This window comes from Podarcis pityusensis (genome assembly GCF_964106645.2).
Source record: "Podarcis pityusensis genome assembly, chromosome: 2".
Classification (NCBI taxonomy): domain Eukaryota; kingdom Metazoa; phylum Chordata; class Lepidosauria; order Squamata; family Lacertidae; genus Podarcis; species Podarcis pityusensis.
This window is the reverse complement of record NC_138029.1, coordinates 81,652,269-81,680,042: the sequence shown is the minus strand read 5'-3', so window position 1 is coordinate 81,680,042 and position 27,774 is coordinate 81,652,269. Positions and strand designations below refer to the sequence as shown.

The window sequence follows — 27,774 nt, the reverse complement described above, 5'->3', positions numbered from 1 at the left end:
TGGGCCAGTGGTCTTTGTGTAGGAAACATTCACAACTGCATATTATGGCATCACTAAGAGGTGGGAGCTGGGAGCAGCCTGCGACAGACTGCAGCCCCCAGGTGATGAGGCTTTTCATAATAGGAAGATAAAAAAAATAAAACCACAACCACAGAGCGACTTGCTAATGGTTGTATATAGGTATCAACCTGCTCTCAAAGGCCCAGCCACAGGGCATGTTAAAAGGAAGGGCAGAAATTACATGGAGGCAAATCTCAAGCATTAGGTGATAGTTGGACTGTGGAACAGGCTGCCTTGGGAGGTGCTGGGATTTCTCTCACTGAAAGTATTTGGGTAAGAGGCTGGATGGCCGCCTATCAGGGATGCTGTAGGTGCAGCCTTCATCAAGCAAGGGTAGCTTGGATGACATCAAGTCCCTTCCAACTCTGTGAACATGCGTAAAGTCAGCAAGGTCAGCTGAGAAGGGATTACAGAAAAGAACAGGGGTATGCTTCAGTGGGCCATATTAGCACGGTTTCTGGCACTGGGGTGGGGGGAACGGAGAAGTTACAGGGTAAAGGCAATAATTCCTTGAATGGGAAACAAATGAGAGCATTTTAAAGCTTTGTTCTCCTCACCAAATGTGTTTCTATGTCACCAGACCACACTTTGTGGAGAAAGTCGATCGGAAAGAGCCAGTTCCTTGAATACCTGATGAGGTTAATGTTGTTGTTGTTTAGTTGTGTCCGACTTTTCGTGACCCCATGGACCAGAGCACGCCAGGCACTCCTGTCTTCCGCTGCCTCCCGCAGTTTGGTCAATCTCATGTTTATAGCTTTGAGAACACTGTCCAACCATCTCGTCCTCTGCCGTCCCCTTCTCCTTGTGCCCTCAATCTTTCCCAACATCAGGGTCTTTTCCAGGGAGTCTTCTCTTCTCATGAAAAGATCTTCTTCATGAGAAGATGAGGTTAATAGGGAGGTTAATAAAACTGGACTCCAGGCAATATGAACCCTTCTCAAATCAAGGGCCACATTCTCTGGGGTGGGGTGGGGGGGACATGCTAGTGGTGGGCAGGGCTAGAGGCTAATGTGGGCAGAAGAGCACATTCCATTTTATTTGTACAGTAGACTAATTTCCACCCACTCAACCACCCCACACTCTTCATCCAAGCAAGCAAGAAGCATTGTCAGTGTTCAATGGCATGTTCTAGCCAGGCAAAAACACTTGAGGAGGGTGCACAGCAGGGTCAGTGAGGATGTCTTGCCGGGGGAGAGTTTCAAGGGACAGAGAGATCCCTGGAGCACTCAACTGAGTTTCCGCCTGCACTCACGGGGGTCCTCATTCACACCAGATTCATGTTTTAAGTACTGCAAATGGATCAGAGGGTCAGTGCAGATGAAATGAAACAAATGATATACACAATGAACAAAAATGCTTTATTTATCAGAGAAAGAAAATTCATCTTCATCACTGGAAAACATGTTTCAGCGGCAGTAAAAAAATAAGGATCCCAACCTGAGAAGAAGGATCGGAAGCACTGCAGTTCCTGCCTCCAGCAGTGGGCATTTACAAGCTTTGGGATTAGGCACTCAGGATAGAAAAATCTGGTCCTCTATGGCTTTGAAGTCATTAGCATTCTCCTTCCTCCCCTGCACACTTCTCCCATTTGAAAAATTGTATGTATATGTTTTATGCTGTACAGTGCTCTATATGTCTACTCAGAAGAAAGTCCCATTGAGTTTAAGAGTCCTTTCTTCCAGGTGAATGTGTACAGTACAGAACTTACAGCCTTAACACAATATTGAGTAAAAAAGCATGTTTAAGCTTACGGGAATAAATGCACTCCACTCCACATTAATTGCAAGCAACCAGGAGCAGGAAGACAAAGGCAAATCCTAAGCATATCTGCTTAAAAGTCTCTTCCAAGTAAGTATTCTTTAAGATTGCATCCTTAATGCCACAAAAGTTTAAGTAACTATATTTCTAAAGCTTTCTTTAAAAATCTGTAAAATCAGTGCTATACGTTCTGTTCTTGAAAAAGTTCACAAAAAACCTGCACTACCTCTATAGATCATAAAAAAGCATTGCACTTCTTCTATAAATGAGAAATCTTATTTTATTGCACCTTTCACTGCGCCCCAAGGGTTGAATATTGTGCTGCATTATTTAAGCAGCTGAAATAGATGAGAAAGCACAATACTTGTTAGCCAAACCACTCCTTAATTCTGCAGCCCTTTAAGTAACATTTATATTCTAACAAGAAGAAACTGTACATTGCATGTCTTACGACACATTCTTCTTCTCACTAACATACAGTTTTAGAAAAATCCAACCATTTTCACTGAAATAGAACCACCTCATCTCAAGAGACATCTGTGCTCTTATTCTCTATTTTCCTACTGGCAAAACAGAAAAATAATAATAATTCTTTTGTTGATAGCCAACTTCAGTCATCTTCAAAGTACACACAGTGAAATCGATACCCTTAAGTAAGTATACAAATTTCAGTGGGTCTACTCTGAGGATGCCTACCATTGAATATTGCTCCAAAAATTAGTCCCTAATAATCTGCTATTCTTACAATCAGTGGGGGGAAATAGCAACTGAAATGATAAATGAAAATGCCACACTTTCTGACTAATTACCTTAAGTTCTATGTACATTTAAATATTTATACATATAATAAATGAAAACAATAATGGAATACAATAATTACATAGCCATATCTTAGGAGCAGGTTCTAACATACAGTACATTAAGAAAAATATTGAATATATTTTCTTATAGAAAATATGTGTGATGCATACAATTGCCAGCAACAGTATATATTCAAGAATAGTTTTGTTTCTTGTGTTCATGCAGAATTACCCAAAAAAGCACTGAAAATAAGAAATCACTTGGGGGGGGGGGATGGTGATAGTCCAGCAGAGAGTTAGAAGCCCTAAAGCCCATTTCGATGGGTAAGCATGCATAACTGTCTTTCCTACTGAAGATGACCTTTGCTTACAATTTGAGAGTTACCTTTGGAAGTCTGGAATAAATGCACCATGGCTTTTGTAGAGTGAACCTGAGAGTTAACTCAAGTAAAAGTAGATGTCTCAAGTACATCACTGCAGAATCAAAGAGGTCTGAACAGAGTCTCTTTAATACAGAGTCTGGGAATGAAAAGTCTGGCCTTTCCCCCCTGAAGTACTAAAAATAAGGAAAGCTTTAAGACTTTCCTCTAAGAAGTCCTCTGCGAAAATCGTTGTACAACAAGGATCATATGAGAAGTGCTATCAAAAGACAGAGGACCTTTCAGTGGAGAGTTAATGTTGAATAATGCTGCAATCCTAACTCCACTTACCTGGGAGTAAGCCCCATTGAATTCAATAAGCCTTCAATGAGTCGACATTGTTAGAATCACTGTCTGAATTAGAAACTTTTTGGTTATTGTAATAAAGAACTGAAAGGAAACCTCTCTGGGGTGCAAGTCCGAGCCGTTTGCATGGAGGGCCTGGGCTGCCCAGACAATAAGACCCCCCTCTTGGCCTTGCTGATGTGGTCCAAAGCAAAGCAAAGCAATACATTTGGCACCAGCTTGGCTGCAGGAGTTGCCAGAAGGGGGCAGACAAGACACCATCCAACTGCCTTTGGGACCACTTTGGATTTACTCTTTAGCCTTTTCTCCTCCCCAATAAGGGTTATTTCACATATGATATTTATATATATTTAGAGAGGGTTTGGGAATATTGCCTCCTCCTTTTTAATTTTCTCTCCTTCTGGATCTCCTTATATCATTTGTTTTTATTGTCATTCTTTTACAGAACTGAAACTCGTGGCCACCTGAGCCCTTAAGTCTGATAAACTATAAATCCAAATAAATATCCCCCCACATTGCTGTAAAAAAAAATGTCCATAGTGAGCACGAGTCTACAACCATGTGGCATCTTCACATCCAGCAGAGCACTAGGGTACACATTTTCCCTCATACATGTCTTTATAAATGTGATGTGTGCAGTCCTTAGAGTAAATCTAGGGGGTGGCTGGGGATATCTCTTTAGAGTTGTGATCAGCTAAGTATGCTACTCTTATCTATCAACACTGTTAAATGACTGATCATAAACTGGGATTGCACTGAGAAGTGTATTCTACGGGCTGTATTTTAAGATACTGCTCTCAAAGCAGTAGAGTTTACGCCAACACTTCTGTAAGGACTCAGAAAGAAGTACAGCAAATTATTTCTAAAAAGAACTGGGGGCTAAAGCCTTGTTTCTTGGAACAATTGAGTTCTGAAGGAGCATGAGGTATAATGGCCTTTGCAGAAGAGGAAAAGCTCCAAATACGAGACATTTTACGGCTAGAATTATGTAAAGAAAAAATTACAAAAATTAGTTCATTTGTGTTAAATATTGGGATCAGAAAGTTGAGTTTTGCAAGATGAACTTGCCTTCCTTTAGTGCAGAATTTTCAGCTGTCTTTCTACTTCTGTGAAACCCATACTTTCAAGTGTAGAAATCACCTCTTTCTCTGTTCAACATATAAGGCACAGAGAGCAAGGGATTCTGAGCTGCCATTGGAGGCATGGGATAACAGTTCCTGGAGAAACAGTTCAATTGAAAGAGAATAATGCTTTTTTGAATTGCTTCAGGTTCTTCATGTTTTCCATTTAAGAGATACTGGCTCAAGTTCGTAACATTTATCTCCCAACATTTAAGATCTTGGGTCTCTGTAAAAAGAAAAAAGAAAAAGAAAAGAAAAGAAAAGAAAGTAGTTAAAAGGATGCAAGCAGATGTCAAAGAGAACAACTACTACCAGACGTTTAGAAGACATCTGAAGGCAGCCTTTTTTAGGGAAGCTTTTAATGTCTGATGCATTACAGTATTTTAATATTTTGTTGGAAGCCGCCCAGAGTGGCTGGGGAAGCCCAGCCAGATGGGCGGGGTATAATGAATTGTTATTATTATTATTATTATTATTATTAGCAGAATGGTGACTATTTTGTAAAACAGACATTCCCTTTTGAAGCCACTTCACCATTTCACCCCAAAATTCCCATATGACCTTCCAGTCCTTTTTGATTCCTACTGTTCTATAGAGTATGCTAAATACGAGGATAAGTATATAAAACTATTGACCTTCAGTTGGTGAGTCATGACCCACAACTAGGTCACGCTGTGCCCCCCAATAGATTGCAGGAGCGACACCACCACTTTCCTTAAACTAGAAATGGGCATGCCATTTTACAAAGTATAAGAGAACAGGTCTCTACAGGAAGAGCTTCCAATCAGAATTTTTGGGCCTGGACCTGTCATTAGACAGAGTAAGCAAGCACCCCAGGCAGCAGATGTTGGGGGGAATGGCAACAGCCTCCAGCTGTTCCTCCCCAGTCATTCATCTTTTTTGTCACCGGTGAAAATGATCAAGGGGATGGAACAACTCCCCTATGAAGAAAGCAGATAGAGAAAAGCTATTATCCATCTCGTTACACTAGACCTCATGGACATCCAAATGCCACTGAATGTTTGACAATTCAAGATGGGATAAAATACATTACTTCTCTATGTAATGGGTAGTTAAACTACGGAACTACGGAAGCAGTGATGGCCACCAACCCAGATGGCTTTAAAAGGAGATTAGACAAATTTCCGGAGGATAAGGCTGTCAATGGCTACTGGCCGTGATGTTCCATCACTGTCAGAGGAAGTGTGAATACTGCAGGTGGACAGAGTGTTGTTGAGCTCAGGTCCTGCTTTCATGCTCCCACAAGCATCAGTTGGCCACAGGGAGGACAGGATGCTGAACTAGATGGGTCATTGGCCTGATCCAACAGGCTCTTCTTATGTTCTAATACTGGGCATGCAGGTGGCCTACCCCTCTAAATTAGTCTGCTGCCTCAGATGAGGATACTATCTCATGACCAGGCTTCTGTATCTAGTGTTTTTGCTTCAGGCAGTTACCAGGTTGGCTGGTGACTACATGCCTTTCTTCTTTCCTGCATGTAGCCTTGCCACACCCTTTCTGGCACACCCCAGAATGCAGAGCTCTCCAGGTGGCCCAGTAGCTCCTTACAACTCATTTGCCTTAATATAAGCTAACGTCTCCCATATAACATGCTACCTGAAATACGGTTTCTCCTCCTGTCACTTTGATAGATGGTGTCAGCAAATGTTGGTGCTAGTATTTTGACAAGGCAATGTGGCATTTGAGAGTACTGTCAGAGGGCCTAGAAATTCCATCTTGCTCCAAAATAACCTGAACTTGTTAACGTTTGTGTCAACAAGGGTGAGGGGTGCGGAGACACCCTTCACAGTCCCTCAAGGGAGGAGCCCAGATTTTACCAGCTCCCTGTAAATGAGAAGATTGTGTAAGCAAGGAGCCACCCATTTCCACTGGTTGGTCTTTTCCACTCATGGCTGCTCTCTCTCTCTGAATGTCTGTCTGTCTGTCTACATCCCCGCCACCCCCTTGTCCCACTTCCTCCTTCACAGTGGTACAGTGCTGGGTTCTGCTTTTCTAACAATTTGCTGACTCCATTCCTTTAGCATTCTCATACTTGATCAGCTCACTGCCTGCTCTGCACTTCTGCCTTTCTGCTGCCTTTGGAAGGGCTAAATGTGGAGCGCTGGTAGTAAATGAGTATTTGTGGAAGGTGTGAATTTCCATAATGATTTCTTATATTAACCAGGCACTGACTTTGACCCTTTACAAGCGGGGGGGGGGGGGAGAGGGTGGTGCTTTGAGGCATCTTGGTTTTCTTAAAGTGATCTAGTGAGGAAAAATCCCAAACAGTTTTAAGTTTCCACAGATATGTGGTTCAGAATTTCCTAGGCTGGGTTTCCTGTAGAGACGAGGTGAAGTGTATTATTGAGCAGGGGGAAACACTGCCCAGTCTAAAACTGCATATTTAGGTTACGTCAGAATGAGTCTCCCATATATTTAATGCTTACAGATGTGGTTTAATGCAAATTTGTGACTGTATTAAAAGGTTGTTTATTATAATATAATGACAGAGGACATTAATTTTACTGTGCTTTCACTCATGGGCAACAGTGAAGAGAAAACATTTCTGCTTCTGAGAGAATGTCATTTATGACAAGGGGAGGGGGAAAGAGGGGCTAAAAGACCACTAGTTATTCCTCCTTTTTGCACTCTAAATCTTTATCCACATCCTGATTCAGTGGCTGCATTCAAACACAATGCTAAATCATAGCTTAACATTACACAAACAAGCCTCAGACTTTATAACTTGCTGGGACTGTGAAAAGTTCAGAAGCTTTTGCTTCCATTTTCAACTACAGTGGTGCCTCGCAAGACGAAATTAATTCGTTCCGCAAGTCTCTTCGTCTTGCGAGTTTTTCGTCTTGCGATGCACGGTTTCCCATAGGAATGCATTGAAAATCAATTAATGTGTTCCTAGGGAAACCGCCTTCAGGCCAGGTCCGGGGACAGTCTGTCCCCGGACCTCTTCTGAAGTCTGGGGGGGGGGGGGACAAGGGCTTTTCTTCCCACCCCCAGCATTTTAAAAAACCCCGGGACAGCGGAGGACTTCTCCGCTGTCCGGGCGATCTTAAAATGCTGGCGGGCGGCATTTTAAAATCGCCCCGGGACAGCGGAGGACTTCTCCGCTGTCCGGGGCGATTTAAAAGCCCTCCGGGACAGGCAGGCAGGGGGGAGCAAAGACTTTCGCCCCCCGCCCGCCTTCAGAAGGTGTTCCCGCCCCGCCGCCCGGCTTCGGAGCACCGTTCCGAAGCCGGGCGGCGGCGGGAGGTGTTCCCTCCCCCCCGCCCGGCTTCGGAGCACCGTTCCGAAGCCGGGCGGCGGCGGGAGGTGTTCCCGCCCCGCCGCCCGGCTTCGGAGGAGCCTTCCGAAGCCCGGCGGCGGCGGGAGGTGTTCCCGCCCCACCGCCCGGCTTCGGAGGAGCCTTCCGAAGCCCGGCGGCGGCGGGAGGAGGTGTCCCCGCCCCGCCGCTAGGCTTCGGAGGAGGTCCGAGGACAGTGGGGAAGACCCGCTGCGCTTCCCCGCTGTCCCTGAGATTTCCCTATGGGCTGTCGTCTTGCGAAGCAAGCCCATAGGGAAATTCGTTTTGCGAAGCGCCTCCAAAACGGAAAACTCTTTCGTCTAGCGGGTTTTCCGTCTTGCGAGGCGTTCGTCTTGCGGGGTACCACTGTAACTGCAGTTTGTTGTTATGGGTGAACCCAGAAACACTAGTCAAACTTAACTATGGTTTAGTGAAAGAAGCCATCCTCAAAGCACAATTTCCAAGCCTGTCTTGTTTCCCTAAACCACAGTTTGGATAATCACAACTCTGTTGTTAGGGTTTTGCCCTAATAACAAACCAAGGGCAGCTGAAAATGGAAGGGAAAGTTTCTAGTCTCATTGTGGGAAAAGAAAGCCCAGAAGCCTCAGGTTTGTGCATGGGATGCTAAATTATATGCCTGCCACAACCGTGGCAGGAAAATCGTGAGGAAAATACAGATGAGGAGGAAATACGGGCTGCTCCATTCAAGGAGGGGCTCCCTCAGTGCCTCAGATCTGGGGACTTTTCCATGTTCCTCAGACACAGAGGCCCACATCACAGATGAAAAATAATCGGGAAACTATATTATGGGTAGGAACTCACCTTCTGTGACCTATACTTTTGAGTCCATTGGCTTCTGAACTCCAAAGGCCGTAATGAAGATATTCACAACCACTATAATAAACACCAGTCCAGTTGTCAGATTATTGAGGAAATCCAGCTTGCCATGTTTTGCAGGATTATTAAGGTCATATTTGACTGCAAGGGGGAGAAATAACAAAAGAAATATTACCAATGAGAAACAAGCACAAATATGAGAACTATGTTGTTGTTATTATTGGAATTCTGCTGGGGGGCGGGGAGAGATATCAGCAAGGGAAGGTAACAAAATTTGTGTGCCAGTAGAACTCAAGAGAGATATGTGCGCCAACTATCTGAATAATAAAAAAGCAAAAAAACATTATTCTTGGATGCTTTTCAGTGGCTGTCTTGACAAAGAATTTGCAATCACAGGCCAATATTTGAAGTAGTAGGTGAAATGAAATGCTTTTTTAATTAAGGAAATGATTACTTTAATCATCCATACAAACTAGGCTTTATCAACTACAACAGCCAGGGAAACTTTTTCAGCCTGAGGGACATTATTTTTTAGTTGGCAATCTTCGGAGGCCACAAGCCAGAGGCAAACTGTGGGTGGAGCAACTGCTGGAGTGCTTTTCTTTGCATAAGTGGGCTACATTCCAGCCACAAAAGCCAGGTTTCTACACATACACATACACATTCACACACATGCACCTGTCCCTGTTCTCCATCCAGGCAAGCATTGCCACAGTTGAAGGACACCTTCAAGCTCTTGAGGGTGGCTTGGAGCAGGCCTGGTGAGGAGGTGTGGCTTGATAGGACATGGCCTGAAGAGAACACCAAATGTTTTACAATTTAAAGTATTCATTTAAACAACCTTAAAATATCAGTGACTTCCCTTCTCTTTCCATGGTTCATTTTGCATATCATAAATCCCTGCAAATTTTACATAAACTAAACGACTCAGTATTCCATTATTACATCCCTCAAAACTTGTCTACACTGTTGAGTTTATCTTAATGCTGCCAACGATTTCAAGTGTACACAATTCCTCCCCATATATTCAATAAACATTTTCCAGTCTTCTTTAAATGTATGTTCTTCTTGTCCTCTCATTCTATATGTTAGGTCACCAAGCTGTGCATCTTTCATGAGTTGAAGTTGCCACTCTTCTTTAGTTGGGACCTCGCTCGTTTTCAGTTTGGGGGCTAACAAAACATGGGCCGCAGTAGTGGCATACATAAATGACCTTTTTTGACACCTGGGAATTTCCGTCTGAGTTATCCCCAACAAAATGGACTCTGGTTTTTTGGGAAAAGTACTTTTAAATTTTCAATTCATTATGGATTATTTCCCAATACTCTTTTACCTTTTACAGGGCCACATTTGAAAGAATGTTCCCTCAACCTCACTGCACCAGGCCTGAGGTCTTCTATCCTAAGCTAGAATGTTTCTAGAGTTTCCCTAATTTTATGTGACATTTTGTCATTTGCTTTGCTTTATCCATTTCTTGCTACCTTGTTACCAGAGGCAGTGCTGCTTAAGATTATTTAAAAGCCTCTACCACAGGTTTCTTCCTGGTCTCTCCGACCTTTGAATTCTAAATGAGCTCACTGCTTACTTCCTACTGCTTTATTTTTTACTAAAGAAAACATTTATGCCTGCTCAACTAAATGACATGGACTTGCAAGCGATGGGCTTCAGTTGTGTGAATCACAATTACCTGCTGTTTTCTTGCATTTTTTCTTTGCCTGAGTGGCTGAGGTGGAAAGAGAGCAGGATGAAAAGAGAGATGGGATTTGCATCGTGTTATTTTTACTTTCAGGTTTTGAAAAATGTATAAATGGGCCGTATTAAATATGCATGCTCTTGTATGGAATTGCATGAAGTCTGAAGGAACTGCTCCACATTTGGAGAGTGAAGGCTCTCCTCAGATGACCTTCTATGAGCAGATTTTCCATAAGGCAGGAGAATACTAGGGCAACTTGAGCAGTGATGGTTTTGTCTTGTTTTTCCTACCACAGAAATTTGTGAGACGGAAACTATTGTGAGAATATGAATGGGAGAAATTGGCATTAGCAAAGACTTAGCACCAAAGTCTCCTCTTATTTTGAATTGTTTAAAGTGGCTTGTACAAAATAAGAAGCACAATAAAAATTCCAACTGCACAGATTCTTCATGTTTTATAAATACTGCTTTTCAAAATGCTCTCACTTGTCTGGAAACAATGTAAAATTGCTTAATATTTAATTCAGAGTTTTAAAAATAAAGTTTGCACAGACGTGAGGCAGAATCTAAAGAATCAGTGAACCATGACCCATGGGTGCTATATGATGTGAACCTCCTGGTCCTCCGAAATTAAACCCGGCCACAGTTCTCCACAATCAAATTCCTAACCATGCAACAGACCAGACTCTCCTAATTGCCAGAACACTGCATTCTATGAGGAATTCGGAGTAATAAGGGAGAAACGAGGCTCAGTTATTTCAGTATTCAAATGTGATAAGCTGTTGATACAGCACAATCAATCTATTACAGAGCAGAGTACTATGAAAAAAAAATAGTAACAAAGTTCAATCAACGAAGAGCAAGATACTTTTTTCAAAAGCATTAGGCAGGATGGGTAACATAGCCTCATATTGAGACAGATAAAAGCACCATGAAGTGACTGGAGAGGATCCAAAAATGCTTAATTTTAAATTCAGACTTTTCAAAATAAAGTTTGCAGCTGATATGATATGAACCATGATTCAAAGAACCTGTTGAGAAATGCCAGATTGAAGCATGTGCAGGTTCAACGAAATCTCTTTTTCTTTATTTGAACAGAAGACTTCCCATATTACATCACTATCAGCTTTGGAAACTCCCAAAAATTTCAAAAGCAGTATATTGTATGATAGGAAGAGCTGCTCTCTGTGGGAAATGCATGCCCTAAAATTAACTTTGGTGTACAGACTCAATCATGTGGATGCTATCCTCTTTCTTCTAAAATCACAATAATATGATTCCAAGAAATGCAAGAAGTCCAGAGTGACTGCTATTACACAACATGATTTTTAAGAGCTGACACAGCTGTTAGAAAAAAATAATACTGTAATGCTCTAATCAATGAGGTGGGCTGCTGGCAGGAAAGAAACCAGTGAGCTCAGGGTGTAACTCTCTGGTTTATGCATTCAGACATCACCCAGTTTCAGATGATTCACCAGCACTGGAGATATAAAGCATGGGTTTGATTATTTTTTTTAAAAATGCAACACTGTCTATTAACAAGACCAGGCTCCGAGCTTTCAGAGGGAATTGCAGTAATCTTATTTCATTATTGTAGTACTACACAATAGAGCTAAACTTGAAACCATTCTTAAGTACAGGTACTGTTAAGCATTTTATTATAGTAATCCAATCCCACTGTCATTTCATGTAGCCTAATCTATTTCATCCCCCTGCCAATGAAAAAGGTCTTACAAAAGGGTTTTTGGTACTACAGAATCTATGGGATGAATGTCTGTATTTGGTTGCCTGATGAATAAATTTGAACTTCAGTGCCACCAAAAGGAGACATTCCACATACAGAGCGTTTGCTCTCTCTTTCTTTTAAAGTGTGATCTGGGCAGGTAATCTTGGCATTTTAAAACAGGTTAATAGTTCGCTTTAGCTCAATTCCCAATTCAACTTGGATCAAGGAAAGCAAATCTATGCTCTCATGTGCAGCATGGCAATACAGGACACAGGGGTGAAGGATTTAAACTTCTCTGGCTCTCGCAATTTAAAAGACAGATACAGTGGTACCTCGGGTTACATACGCTTCAGGTTACATATGCTTCAGGTTACAGACTCCGCTAACCCAGAAATAGTACCTCAGGTTAAGAACTTTGCTTCAGGATGAGAACAGAAATCGCGCAGCGGCGGTGCGGGAGGCCCCATTAGCTAAAGTGGTGCTTCAGGTTAAGAACAGTTTCAGGTTAAGAACGGACCCCCAGAACAAATTAAGTTCTTAACCTGAGGTACCACTGTAAAGGGGGAGGGGGAAAGTCCTACTGCTAAAATATATGCTTGGAATCTGGCAAGAGAAGCTGCCAGGCCACATTTGGAACAAAACATCTCTCTGGCTACGGATCTGACCACTTCCTTCCTTCACTTTCTGCCCTAAAATGAACAGGCCTGATAACAAGCAAAGTGAGCTGCTCCTATAAACCTCTCAATATCACTGTGTGGGTAGGGGGGAAAGTAGCCCAACATTTGGACTACGCAGTTCTACCCTGAATCAAGAAAAATGATTACTGAAGGCAAACTTTGAGGTGAAACTGAGGCTGCCAATAAACCAACGTTTTCAACCCTGCCTTTTGTACTGGATGGGTATGCAGGAATCTTTTTGCCCAATGTGGGGCTTGAACCCACGACGCCAGGATTAAGAATCTCATACTCTACCAACATTATTTGTTACGTATTTAAAATCTATTTTTTTAAAAGTGTAAAAGTGCTTTTTAAAGCCAAGCCCTCACAACGTGCTTTCATTTCATACAAACAAAATATAAAATCACAGCATTTGATGAAAACTTCCAGTTGGGTATAGACTCATTCTTCTGCGAAAAGTGGATTTTTGGAGGGGGGGGGGGTTAGGGAGGATAGGTGGCTGTATGGAGAAAGAGGAATTGCCCAAAACTGCCTTCTCTGCTTTTGCTCTTGGGAGCATTTAGTTCAGAGATGTCTGCTCTGAGCAAATTTGGATCTGACTCAATGTTCCACACGGTGTCTGAGAAACATTATCCCCTTCCTGACCAGCTGACATGGAGGGGGACAGCATCTTAAGCTGCTTTTCTTCCTTATAAATTGACCTCATGTTTATACTTTCTAAACAGATGAACATTTGTTTCATTTCTGAATGAACCAAGCATAGTAGCACTAGTAATTTGGAACAATGCTCCTATTGCAATCAGACAAGCATCTACAATCCTGATAGTTTGTTGCCTGCTTAAAACATTTTCATTTTCCTCATCAGAGAATGAATTTTATTCAGTGTTGGTCACCTGTTGTGCATTTTATGGTTTTATAATTATTTAATTATGATATTTTATGATATTTATTATGAGCTGGTGGTCTATAAATATTCTTTAAAAGTAAAAGCAAAATGTGGTCAGTGACCGATTATCTCCTGTTGCAGAAGCAGAAATGTCATTTAGCTACTTTCGTAAGTACCCTGGAACATTATGTAATAGAAAACTATTGTGACGTTGATAAGTTGCCCAAGGGAATCCTGTATAATAAACCCATTGTGGTGAAAGGCTATACAAGCTTTGGAGTTTTCCAGTCACAAGTCCTTGGCTTCCAAGCCATATTTACTACTTTCCTTTTCAAAACCTTGGAAGGCTTGCTTTTGAAGCAATTACTTTTATTTCCTAATGAGACTATAGTGTTGTAATGCTATAAGCCAAAGTAAAACTATTTATAGAGAAAATGACAGAGTAGTTAAAATACTGAGTATGACTTCCTTAGCATGGAAGAAGAGTATAGTTCAGATGGAAGAAAAGTATAGTTCAGGCTACATAAATTCAGGGTTTGGAAGGACAGTTCCTATATACTTCTTGAGCTAAAAATTACTCCTCAGAAACAAATGTCATAACTGTAGTCTTTTGATACTTCTTTTCCACAACATGAATGGTAAAATTCAGGAAAGCTTTCAGAAAAGAACATATTTAGTATCTTATTTCAGTAAATATTTCATGTAAGTAATTCCATGGCAGCCTTGCAAAATAACCCAACAAAAGTTACTGTAGCATTTGCTCATATATTTCCTAACCTGCACATGTTCGTGGTCTGATGGAAGCCTATTTTCTTTATGAATGGCAACCCTGATCACACAGGGCATACAGTCTGCTTTCCTTTGTTGATGTCCCTCACAAGTGTGGAGATACGACCTGTGAGGGACCTATGGATTAGGCTAGCAGTTGGCTCCACCTTCCCCATTGACACAACTGCAATAACATCAAGGGGACTACCTGAAAGGGGCTAATCAATAATATTCTTATTCAAAGAGAACTGGTCCTATATTGTATTTATTCATGTATTATATGTATTCATTTTGTCTCTCATGCAGTGCACAGAATCTGATAAGAACACGATGATGATGATGATGATGATGATGATGGTAATAATAATAATAATAAATATAATAATAATAATAAATATAATAATATACCCATCCACTTACATGGAACTATTTAAAGGAACTTTGTATAAGAGTAGGATATAGCTATTTTTTAAAGAAGTTTCTTTTTACATGCCCATTTTAAAATGGAAAAATGAACACCAAGATTGTAACAATTATTTTTGTAAAATATGAGCATGCCTCTTTTGAAACAGAGAAATGAATACTATAAATGGCACAAAATCAGAAGAAATTCATGTGACTATACATACCAAGGAATATTAGAAGCACGCCTACTATGATCTGAAGTGAGAGTGAGATGCCGATGAGGACAACAAGTGGAACGTAGGTTGAAAAGGTAGGTCCTTGGTCCACAACTGCTTTGAGCTGGGATGCATTCGCCATAAGCAAAGCAATGTCCAACATACTTTCTGCCGCACTCTTCTTATTGGCATAATGGTTGATGTTAATTTGTCTGTTTCTCTGCAGCCATTGTGTTCGAGGCTGAAAGGCACAACATTTCAAAGAGTCATGATTCAGGCAGCATTAGAAGCATGGTCAGAGTGTGATAATACCCTGTTTCCTATAAGCTACAGCTGTGTTTAAAAGTACATTATATGGGAAGCAGGTTGCACAGAATACATTTCAACTAAGCAAGTGAAGAGGGCCTGGCTTTGAGCAGTGCTGAGATGGGAAACCCCATATAAGCCCTTCTGTGTTCTCTGGCAGGACAGTGTGACATAAATACAGAACACCAACTGGTCATGCTTGTTTCATGGTTGAAAGCAGCTCTCCTTCACAGTTTGAAAAGTTATATTCTAGGAAAAAGTGAGTAAGATGGATATTCATGTAAAGTCCTGGTTAAACTGTAGGAAGTAAGAGCTTCAGAACTACTTGGAGAAAGTTGCACTGTTTGACAAAGATAAGTTTTATACTCTGCTGCCTGTAGCTATTTTTTAAATCACCAAACATGCCCCATCACAATAGCAGAATGAAGTTTATTACCACGATTTGGTTTACACTAACAAGTTTAGTTAGGATTGCCATATCCCAAACAGTGAAAATCTGGACAGAAAAGTTGTGGTGCTTTTTTTTTTTTGCAAAGTTGTCAAGCTTTTCTGGGAAAATCACAAAAACTTGCCTTTTTTTGGGCAATTTTAATGGGCTGCCATGTGGCCGGATTTTCCTGGACATTTTTGCTGGTTTCAGCCCAGACACTACAGTATTCCAAATAGGATGTATGGCAACCCTATTAGTGTTGAGATTTGTCCTTTCAGACATTTGATGAAATCTTCTGTAAGTTATACATTTCATCAGACCTTAGGTTTCTAAAGTGTCACACATTGCGCCACAGATGCCCTCAGCCTGCCAGCCAATCTGTGGTTAGCTCAACCACCCCCACATACATACGAAGTGGTTTCACTTTTGCCTTTGTCGGCTTGCCCCATCCCACCTGCCAAGACAGATGGCCCTTCCTTCTCTGTCTCCTCACTTTGCCTGTTCCAAAGGGAAGAGTGCCCCCTCCATGTCTGTGTCGGGCCGCAGCACCAGCCCTTCCCTCTGCCATGTGCTTCTGTGCCCCAGCATCTATGCCACCTTGCTGCTTCCTATAACTAGTCATGTCAGCATCCTTTCCCTATCCCAATGTCTTAACATTTTTTTGGAAGAAACTGTAGTTTGGGTCTGTTCTAATACTTATGGTAAATTAATTCCTGGCACAGGGTGGAATTAAAATCAGGCTGAATGAGAGACATCCTGTCAAATGACAATGGCTGATCAGAAGCTCCTGCTCACAAATCATTGCTCCTCTACCCCTGTTGAATATCTGAATATCAAAGGATATTGTGGGCCTCACCAACACATCAGCAACCTGCTTGAGGCAAATGCGGTTTCCCTCACTTTAGCATTGAAGGGGCTCATGGGAAATGGAACATTGACCTGTCCATCATGAACCGGTAAATTTCAGTTTACCAAGCAAAAAGTTAACAAGGTGTGCAATTAAGCATCCAGTAAGCTTGTTAATTGTGTCACCACAGATCATGTATTTGCAGTAAAATGTAGTTGGAGATTTTTCCTAACAGCATAAATCAGTTTGATGGGGTTTTTTTCCTGCTGACTTCCAACATGCCCTTCTCCTTTCTTTCACTTTTATTTGAGCTCTAAATTGGGGGTAAGGAACTCTCCTTGAGAAGCGTGACACTTCAGTATTGCTGCAACGCAATGCAATGCAATGTGCAGTGAGGGGGGTTTTTGTGTGTTTTTGGAAATTTCCCAGTATGACTCATGCTTTTCAGTTTACAAGAACATACTTTCTGGGCAGAAAGAAATTATATGACTAGTTACAAAACATAAAAGAAGTCAGTGTTTCACACTAATGGAAAAAAAGATAATTTAATAGGGTAAATTTGCCCTAATTTCAGAGTATCTTCCTATATACATAAAAACGTATGACTGTCATCACGCTAGCACTCTTGTGCACATGCGCAGCTGGCCAAAGCGGGAACAACTTTGGCATTTGTGTGTGAAAGGAGAGGGGACCATGGGAGCCAAGGTGTCCTGAGGGAAGCCTATCTGCTGCCAGTGGATCTTTTTGCCATTAAACCAGGGTCAGTTCCACAGGGACCTCCATGAATGAGGACAGCAACATCCCACACATTCTTAAAGGCATGGACAGATAGTACATCTTTCCCTGGGCAGGCAGAGGCTTCACCTGCTTCCTGTGCCCTACCCTAACCTATGGACCACATGCATTTAGTCTAAGGAAGAAGAACAGTGCTGCCAGGAAAACAGGAGTGGTATATATGGCAGGAGGAGTACATATGTACCTCCCCTGACCCATGTGAGCCACTGGGTGGAAAAGAAGCAATAGCTCTCTGGTCATTACAGCTCTCTTTTTTGCATTTCTTCCTGCCCAACACACTTCCTGATGGGTGGAATGGAATAGGATGGGGTAAGACAGGGCTAGGAGAGGAGACAGGAAATGATTAGAAGCAGTTATAAGAGCAGGATGCAAAAGCTGCATTGGCTCTGCAGAAAGGAGGAATGGGAGAGCTTAAGGCCAAACAGAGCTGGGGTGGTGAACTTTGTGGGCGTCTCTGAAGCAGAGACTGCTGGGAACAGGATGCTGTGCCATGTGAACTTTTGGTCCTACTCCATCAAGGAAGCTCTGAGTTGTGGGGGAAGTGGAACTTCAATGTGCAATATTTTGGCAAGCATTTCCCAACATTTACTTAATAAACAGGTTTCTGACCTTTTTGCAGAATATACACACTTGGGCAGACCTTCCCTGCAAACAAAATATCTAAGGCTAAGAGGGGACCCCAATATCCGGACCCTGAAACTTTCATCTATATTTCCAAGATACACATATGTACAGCATGTACAGTACTTTCATCCTACTGTCATCTGGTAAACACTGGCCCTGGATCAACAAAATCTCATTAAACATTTCAAGCCTATGAAGAACTTGTGGAAAAAAAGAATATTGTTTTATGGTTGAGTCTTAGGAGCTGGACAAAATCAGATGTTATCTTGTTTCATAGGAACAGGATGCAGAAATTCTCTTGTTCCATTATTGACTCTGGTGAAACAGATTTTGCAGAGTTTTGAAGCATTACAGAAACATTAAAATCTGTGAACAGAGACAGCAGTGGATGAGGGTGACACAAGACAGAAGACAACAAAGCTTCTATGACACCATCTGGAAAATAAATATATTGTCTTTTCCCAGCCATTAGCATTCCACTTCATTTTTGCTTTCTTGCCTCACTAAAGAGGTACATGTCTTCTTGTTATTATAAACCATGGGTAGGCAAACTAAGGCCTGGGGGCCGAATCCGGCCCAATCGCCTTCTAAATCCAGCCCGCAGACGGTCCGGGAATCAGTGTGTTTTTACATGAGTAGAATGTGCCCTTTTATTTAAAATGCATCTCTGGGTTATTTGTGGGGCCTGCCTGGTGTTTTTTTACATGAGTAGAATGTGTGCTTCTATTTAGAATGAATCTCTGGTTTATTTGTGGGGCATAGGAATTTGTTCTTACCCCGCCCCCCAAATATAGTCCACCCCCCCAAGGTCTGAGGGAGTGGACCGGCCCCCTGCTGAAAAGGTTTGCTGACCCCTGATATAAACTAAATGCATGTGTTTCCCCACCTCCCTGCTACTGCCCCATCCTGCCTCCCGCCCCCCGTTATTAGAACTTTTTTCCAAGTTACATTGGTTTTTGTGCAAATACACCCACTTTTTTGAATATCATCTTTTTACACATCTGTGCATGTGGGATGATGTAGGGTGGGGCATACTCCTTGTTAAAGTGAGGTCAGGGGTCTTGATTTGTTAGTATATTTATACATTGTCCAAGCAGCTCAAGACGGCATACACCATCCACTTTATCCTGATAACAGTCTGTGAGATGGCTTAGGCCAGCCGAGGTCACCCATTAAGCTACATGGCAAAGTAGGTCTCATTTGAATTTGGGTCTCCCTAGTCTAACTCTCTAACCACTGCCACTCTAACCTGCCCCCTCTGGGCCCATGAACACAATCTGCCCCGCATTTTTTAGAGATCTGTAAATGACCCTTCATAGTATTTATCCAGGTTTCTATCAGGAATATACATTTCTGACGTCTTTTTGGGATAAACAAGTGCATACATGAAGAAAACACACAAATATTAACTGTTGGACAAGAAGTGAAATAAAATCAAATGCTGCAAACAACAAAGTCCAGCACTGAGATACATTTTTTTTTTTAGGAAGTGAGGCAGAGCTGGGCATCTCCCTCCTGCCTAATTCCCGGAACAGGAAAATGTTTTCATTTCTGATTGCTTGCATCAAAACTGCTGAAACAGCGGGGTAGTGGGGGAAAGAACTGAGACTTATGTTTGAGGGAGATATTACAGGGAGGAGGGAGAGAACATGCCAGTCGGGCATGTGTCTCTGCCAGGGTCCTACTCAAGTGTAGGAAGAGGTGCCTCCCTGCAGCTCCAATGCAGCAGCCCATTTCAACCTGAAAGAAAATCATTTCCCACTCCTTATTTTGGGGCTGTATGTTGGTCTTCACAATTATAAGCCTATGATTAGCAAACATACATTTTAATACTAACTGCTTTTCTGGTGGATTAGACTTCTTGTTTACTTATAATGTTTTTGGAACCATGAGATGTACAGAATTATTTTATTAGTTTTGAAACTGTGATCTGTGTTGTTTAGCTCTTCCTTGTTCTCTTTTTAACTAGCCTTTTCTTCTAGAAAAAGCTTTACATCTGTTAAGCACTTAAAAGTGGTGTTTTAATCTTGGCATGTGGGTGGGTATTGTTCTGGTTAGCATCTTGCGCTCTGTTCCCATCAAGCATATGTTTTCTTACTATCATGCTCATCTGCTTCTTATTCACTTTCCCAACTTTGAGCATTTAAGAGCTAAGGCAGGGCTATATTAATGGGATGTGACATGGCTCCTCAAGGTAGTATGGCTCTATGTATGCATTGTCATCTATAAGTTAAGCCCTGGCTTAAACAGAATCAAGACCTGAACTGCTTTTAAGATATCCAGTTAAACTCTAGCTATGTGTTTCTTTGCCTCTTCAGAAATCAGTGACTTTTTCCAAAAGCATGTCTGAAAAACATAGTACAGATCAACATAAAGAAACAATTCACTTGTAGCAAATGCAAATTTATTAGAATTAAATTGGAAATCTCAAACACTTAATTACCACAATAAACTGCTTCCCAGAATACATGTCTTTTAACATCCATATTCTATTTAGATCTTTTTTTTTTTTTTTTTGATTCTTAAGTAATGCTTAAGACTCTTGATCTGACCACCTCATCTGTCTCCTGAGAAATCTCTATGTGGGACCAGAAGCAACAGTTAGAACTGGATATGGAACAACTGACTGGTTCAAAATTGGGAATGGAATACGACAACGCTGTATATTGTCTCCCTGCTTGTTTAACTTATATGCAGAATACATCATGCGAAAGGCTGGACTGGATGAATCCCAAGCCAGAATTAAGATCCGTATAGTTAAAGCTATGATTTTCCCAGTAGTGTTATATGGAAGTGAGAGCTGGACCATAAAAAAGGCTGGTGCTTTTGAATTGTGGTGCTGGAGACTATTGAGAGTCCCATGGACTGCAGAAAGATCAAACCGATCCATCCTGAAGGAAATCAACCCTGAGTGCTCACTGGAAGGACAGATCCTGAAGCTGAGGCTCCAATACTTTGGCCACCTCATGAGAAGACTCCCTGGAAAAGACCCTGATGCTGGGAAAGATTGAGGGCACAAGGAGAAGGGGACGGAAGAGGACAGTGTTCTTGAAGCTACTAACATGAGTTTGACCAAACTGCTGAAGGCAGTGGAAGACAGGAGTGCCTGGCGTGCTCTGGTCCATGGGGTCATGAAGAGTCAGACATGACTAAACAACAACAACAAGAAGAAGACTCTTGATAGGAATTTGCACTAGGGAAGCTAGTAAGCCTGTGGTAAAGTCAGCGACGTAGCATGGGTTGTCAGCACCCGGGGCAAGGCAAGTAATTTGCGCCCCCTAACCCGGGGCAAGGCAAGTAATTTGCACCCCCTAACCCCTAACCTGCCGCCGCTGCCAGCTTCTTCTTGCTGCTGCCTGGTCTGGTCTGGTGTGGTTCTCTCCCGCGCTCAGCGCTGCGCTGGGCGGCCACTGCACTGTCCCTCCCCCAGATATAGTCCCTCGCTCTCTCTCCGCACCGCACGCCTGGCACCCACCCCCTCCACAGTGGGCGGTGACCCAGCGGCTCGGATCGGATTCGCACAGCCAGCACTGCAGTGAGAGAGAGAGAGTGAGCCAGGTAGGGGCAGAGAGCTGTGAGTGCGAGCGCGCCCCCCCCGATGTTGCGCCCGGTGCGGCCGGCCCCCCCTGCACCCCCCACGCTACGCCACTGGGTAAAGTATGATTTAAATGCTACATTTTTCCATCTATAAGATGCCCCCATGTATAAGACGCCCCCTATTTTTGGGGATTCAGATTTAAGAAAATGTGAGGAGATGTATCCATGTATAAGACTCCCCCTCATTTTTGACATTATTTTTAAGGGAAAAAACCTAGTTTTATACACGGAAAAATACTACAATGAGAAGATTTTCCTTTATAAATAAAGCCTGTTAAAATATTTGACTAGAATCTAGAAGAAATGTGGACCATAGCCCACTTCCCTGCTTCTCTACATAGTCCCCACATGAACTGGAGACTTCCACGTTTAATGGTTGTAACACTGATGCTGTGCCAAACCATAGATTTACAGTAACAGATAGTTAGGCCGTTAAAACTGTGCAGAACCGCACTAGAGAACTTGTCTACAAAATAGCTTCATCACAAAGAAGGTACATAGAAGCAGCCGTGACACAATGGACCATTCACACCAGTACCTAACTATCTTTTGATTCTTTCACATTACACAGAGTTTCTATGCCAGCAGCACATTATTATGGCCGGTGCTGAGACAGAAACTCACCACAGAATAATTATGCGATGGATGATTGCACACAGTACATGAAGACTCCCATCACATGGAGACCATTTCCAGCTTCTGTTTTATAAGGAAGGTAACATGTAGACAGTCTCACCCCAAAATCCTGCATGTGTGACCTGATTATGCAAACTCCAGAAACAGTACTCCTGAAGCTCTTGTACTAAGAAATAGGGAAAGGTTTGCAGGGAAATTGCTGCATTTCACACTCACAGCAGTGCAGTTGTGTCCTTGCATTATAGTAGATCCACATGTGAAAACATTCCCATCTGTGGGTCAGACTTTCTGAGATGAATGGCAGTTTCTCAAAATATGGCCTTTACATTTTATATCCTGTCTATATATCAAGGTCTTAATTTACTCAGGAATATTCTCTTGGAAGATGTTCCAAAAAAATCATATCCAGCAGAATCTTGCTGTGGCTTGTGGGCATACTATTATGTTGCAGAAGTACTCATGCCTGCACATAGACCTACATTTGCATAAGCTCAGAATATAAACAGGGATCTGAGTCATAGGATTAATGTTATGACACACAGGCATTTTCTAATGCCTTCACGCATGGAGTAATTAGCTGAAAGTCAAATTCTACCAGACTAGCAGTTCTGTGCTGCTAGCGATTGCTTTCATACAAATGAGAACCACTGAACTGTGTGCAGCTGCCTTATGAAAATGTATATATAATAAAAATGGTTAGCTAGTAAGCCTAATTGTTTAATTCTGCATGGTAAATTTGGTATGCAAGTATGCATTTCTGGCCCAACTAATATTACCACTGGCCTTCAGAACGCATTGAATTGGGCGGGGCGAGGGGGCGGGGGGAAGCTGGTGGAATGCAAAACTAAACCTTCCATAAATTATTGATTGATTGATTGATTGATTGATTGTAATTGTTATATATTTAACTCACTCTGTCCATTCTTTACTTTCACACCTGATCAGAAGTTACTCAAAACACTCATGTGGGGCAGGGGAAGAAAAATGAGCTTGGGGGTGTGAACAGGATGCTTGGAGATATGTAGGCTACCACTTGCCAGTTAATTAGCAATTAACCCTTGTCTTTTAATTAGTTTGTTTATAAAAAAAAATACTTATATGCCAAATTTAATTTTAAAAAGCAGTTTTCAACTGTTATACAGACTGTTGTAAATAAAACCACATAATCCCCTCACAAATTAAAATCACAAATTACTAGCTAGCTATTCCAAAAAAATATTGTTCCTAATTGTCTGCATAAGCCTGGCAGCATAACAAAGTTTTCAGCAGACATTTAAAAGTTAATGCAGAAGGTGCCTGCCGAATATCTACTGGAAGAGTTTTCCACAGGACTGGGATGATAACACAAAGACTTGGTTTCATGTCGACATCAGATGAGCCTCCCCAACTCAGGACACAATCAACAGTGATCTTAGCGACAGAGCTGGGATATAAGGGTTCAGGTGATCCCTAAAGTACCATGGACCTCATAAATTGTTCAGGAATGCTGAACAGGTACAGTGGTGCCTCGCAAGACGAAAAGAATCCGTTCTGTGAGTCTCTTCGTCTAGCGGTTTTTTCGTCTTGCGAAGCAAGCCCATTGACGGATTAGCGGATTAGCGCTATTAGCAGTTTATCGGCTTAGCGGATAAACGGCTTAGAAAAAGGGGGGGGGGAAGGAAAAAAACCCCGCAGGAACTCGCAAGACATTGTCTTGCGAAGCAAGCCCATAGGAGATTTGTTTTGCGAAGCACCTCCAAAACGGAAAACTCTTTCGTCTAGCGAGTTTTCCGTCTTGCGAGGCATTCGTCTTGCGGGGCACCACTGTACTTCTCTATCCTAGGACAATATGATCTGCAGTATGACACTTGATTTGTACTTGATCACTACCAGGGCTACGACTCTAGTGATCACCAGTGGATCTCCACAGATTCTAGAATTCTCAAACCATCACTACTAGTTCTTCTTTGCAATAATTCAGTGTCAGCTTATTTGCTTTCATTCAATTTTCCATGACCACCAAATCTCATTTTATGCTCTAAGACTGGTGTTCCTGGATGTGAAGAATATTGAGGTGAGTGTCAACAGATTGCTGCTAACATTGCACTCCAAAACTTCAGGGTCTCTCTACAGTTTCATACAGATGTTAAAAATGGCTGGGATAAAACCATTTAAGTGCAGATAGTTACAGAGAACTAAAAATAACAGTTGGCCGGTGGCTATTTCAGAAACTGTCCTGTCAGAGAGAAGAGGAACCACTTAAAAGCAGTCCCCTAACTCTTGGCAGGTCGATCAGGTACTCAAGTGGAATGCCATGGTCTTCTAGATCAAAAGCTGTTGACAGGTCCAGTAAAATCAAAAAGATTTTACAACTTCTCAGCCTCCAGGCACCACTCATTCACCATGGCAAATAAAGCAATCTCAGTCTGGGGGCCAAACCAGAAACCAGACTAAAGCATATCAAAAAAATGTCTACCACCCAAAGTTGCTTAGAGTTGCAAAATAAACTACAAGTTCAATCATGTTTCCCCCAAAAAGGTGAACTAAGAAATCAATCAAAAATTTGAGGATTCGCCACCAGCCAATAATCCATTTTCAAGGCGGTTATGATGAGAATTCCCACTCTGATAGGCTTATGCTTAAATTTTCTTAGACAAAGAGGAGATTGTCTTGAAACACCACGCTTATGAACTGAAAGCCCTTCTCTTGAATCTTTGATGGGGGAGGGGGGATTCAGTAGTTGCTCAGTAGTAACTGAAATGCATTCTGTGACTTAGAGGCATTTTCAAGTGTCCACAAATCTACTCAACAAATCACCAGGGACAAATGCTTCTAATCTTCTGAAGAAGAGAACCCAGGAGCACATATCCCCTCCTTGGAGTATTCTTACCCTATTCTAACAACACAAGAAACACACACACACCCCACCCCAAAATATCTTCCAAACTCTAGGGCAAAAGCAGATGACTTGGGAGACAAACAAGGATTTATTTTTAAGGTTTGGACAAGAGAACATCTTGTTGATGTTCTCTAAAGTCCAATACAAATGAGAGAAATCCTCACCTCCCTCTCCCAAGTCTTCTGCACTTGCCAGTGGAACTGGGTGAGGGGAGGAAGTTGGTGGTGGGAGCAGGAGCTGACTAGGAAGCCAAAGCCTTGGCCTTTGAATCTATGACTTTGAATCTGTTCTGCCTTTGTTGTGTGTTGTTTTGAGCTGTGGCACTTAAAATAAATGCCAGGGCTGAGCCCTGGTGCACCCTAGCACAAAGGACCTCCTGCCCTTTTCAGACAGAACAAACAGCTCCAATGAGCAAGTGGATACCAGCTCCCCATCCAGCAATATCTCACATCAGAGGGAAAGGGGAACTGAAATTGGATCTAAGGAAATTTGACAAGAGGAACGGCAAGCTTTTGTATGAAAATCAAAACAAAATGAGCAGGGCAGGGCAAACAGTACCAATGTAATATAATAAAATTTGTTGACAAGCCGGAATGCTTGCAGAGGAGGGCAACGAAGATGATCAAGGGTCTGGAAAGTAAGCCTTATGAGGAGCGCTTGAAGGAGCTGGGTATGTTTAGCCTGGGAAAGAGGAAACAGAGGAGATATGATGGCCATCTTCAAATATCTCAAGTGCTGTCACATGGAGGAGGGAGCATGCTTGTTTTCTCCTGCTCTGGAGGGTACTACTCAAACCAATAGCTTCAAATTGCAAGAAAGGAAATTCCAACTAAACATTTGGAAAAACTTTCTGACAGTAAGAGCTGTTCAGCAGTGAAACAGACTCCCACAAGACGTGGTGGACTCTCCTTCCTTGGATGTTTTTAAACAGAGGTTGGATGGCCACCTGTCATGGATGAATCAGTGTGTTTTTACAGGAGTAGAATGTGTCCTTTTATTTAAAATGCATCTCTGGGTTATTTGGGGGGCATAAGAATTCGTTCATTTTTTAAAAAAATCTAGTCTGGCCCCCTGCTGAAAAAGTTTGCTGACCCCTGATCTAGGAGGATGGACCAGTGCTTCAAAACAGACTTTCTGTGAAATCAGGTTCTGTTGCCACGGATACCGCTCCACACCTCCTTTCTCTCTAAGATGGTAACTGGGTGGGTCATGGGGAAAACACAAGTAAACTCCAGTTGGCAAGCCCTCAGCTTAAGGACATGAATTCCTCTTGGGCCTGATGCAGTTCCCTGCTCATTTTGAAGTCTACATGTCACCTGATCACTTGTTTACATTCTTTTGTAGATCAGTAGAAGAAAGCTATCCTCTGGCTCCTCGTCTTTCGGGCTATTTTCATTTCCAACACTCTTCACTGTGACAGTGATGGGCAATAATAATAATAATTTGTACCCCACCCGTCTGCCGGGGTTGCCCCAGCTACACTATGCAAAAGCAGCAGTGAGCGCAGCAGAACTAGGGAACACAAATCTCCTGCCAGCCTGGGCCCAGAGGCTCCTTTTCCTTCCTCCGTCGCCCAGAAGCCGCCCTCGCTGTTTACTCCCTGCCCTTCCCTGGAGGCCGAGATTTGTGGGAGGCTGGCTGAGATTTGCGGGAAATCCCTGCCAAGCAGCAGCCAGGCTGGCACTGACCTCGCCGCTTTCCTAATGTCTTTTCGGCCAGGCAAGACAGGTCTCCTCTACGTCCCCGTCCTCCCCCCAGCTGCCTCCCAGAGCGGACTTTTGCCCGTTTTGCCGCCCGGGAAACAAACAAGGCCCCTCAGGGCGCACGGCGTCTGAAACGCCAGGTCCCCGTCTCCTGCTGCATCGCCTGCCTTCCTCTTCTCCCTCAGGCGGCGACGCCGGACTCGCGGCAAGCGCGCTCAATAGCCCGCGGCTACTGCAAAGCCGTTCCGCGCGCGCGCACTCCCTCTCCCTTTCCCCCGGGGCGTTCCTTACTTGCTCGGGCGGCGTCGCGTCGCCGTTCTCCGCGGTCAGCCCATTCATCTCGTGGGTGTCCGTGGGGGAGCCCATGTCGCCGCCGCCGCCGCCGCTGCTGTGGGAGCTGCCTTTCTTCCAGGCCAGCCGGGAATGGGAGCCTTGCTAGGCCCGGGAGCTCCGCTCGCGCTGTGGGCTACGGGCACTTTGGAGAGCGCGAGGAGGGAGGGAGCGAGAAAGCGGAGCGCCGGGTTTCCTTCCCGCCTCGCAGCCTTGCAGGGGGGGGAAGCCCCGTCCCGCCTCCGAGGGCCGGGCGCTGCTACAGATGGGGAGCGGTCCGCGGTACTTCCCTTTTGCCTGGTGGGGCGGCGCCGACGGCGCGCTGCTCCTGTTTGCAAAGGGCAGTTTCTTCTTCTGCTGCTGCTCCTGCTATTGGTGCAACCTGGGCCTGGCGCGTGTCGGGCTCTCCTTGCCAGGGAATGACTTCAGCCGGCGGCCCGGCGCGATACCTATTTTCCAGGAAAGCGGCCCGCCCTCCTCGCCAGAGGATGACGGCTAAGCCCTTCGACATCTAACAAAGGTGGGAGACGACAGCTGGCTCCCTAATCATCCTAGTGGATTTTGCGCGCTCTTTGATAGTGCTGCAGTCCACATGGCGAAATGGAAGACAGCCTGACAGTAGATCAAAGTACCGTATATTCTGTCCCAAAGTAGCCATTT

General features: G+C 43.1%; 1 protein-coding gene across 1 annotated transcript; it reads right to left on the bottom strand.

Moving 5' to 3' along the window:
• Positions 1–1,397: 1,397 nt before the first annotated feature.
• On the bottom strand, positions 1,398–27,531 carry NINJ1 (ninjurin 1). Its single transcript, XM_080996861.1, has 4 exons — positions 27,076–27,531; positions 14,978–15,209; positions 8,585–8,740; positions 1,398–4,690 (listed from the first exon to the last, which is right to left on the bottom strand). Exons 1-3 carry the CDS (start codon positions 27,148–27,150, stop codon positions 8,595–8,597), a joined length of 453 nt encoding a protein of 150 aa, XP_080852987.1. The 5' UTR covers positions 27,151–27,531; the 3' UTR covers positions 1,398–4,690; positions 8,585–8,594.
• Between the last annotated feature and the right edge of the window lie 243 nt (positions 27,532–27,774).

What these genes read in the sequence shown, in the direction of transcription:
- NINJ1 (XM_080996861.1), bottom strand. Translation starts at nt 27,150, where the DNA reads ATGGGCTCCCCCACGGACACCCACGAGATGAATGGGCTGACCGCGGAG. An exon ending in ACGCGACGCCGCCCGAGCAA is followed by an intron (nt 15,210 to 27,075) that starts GTAAGGAACGCC and finishes TGTGCCTTTCAG; the next exon opens with CCTCGAACACAATGGCTGCA. An exon ending in CGTGCTTCTAATATTCCTTG is followed by an intron (nt 8,741 to 14,977) that starts GTATGTATAGTC and finishes TCCCCCTTGCAG; the next exon opens with TCAAATATGACCTTAATAAT.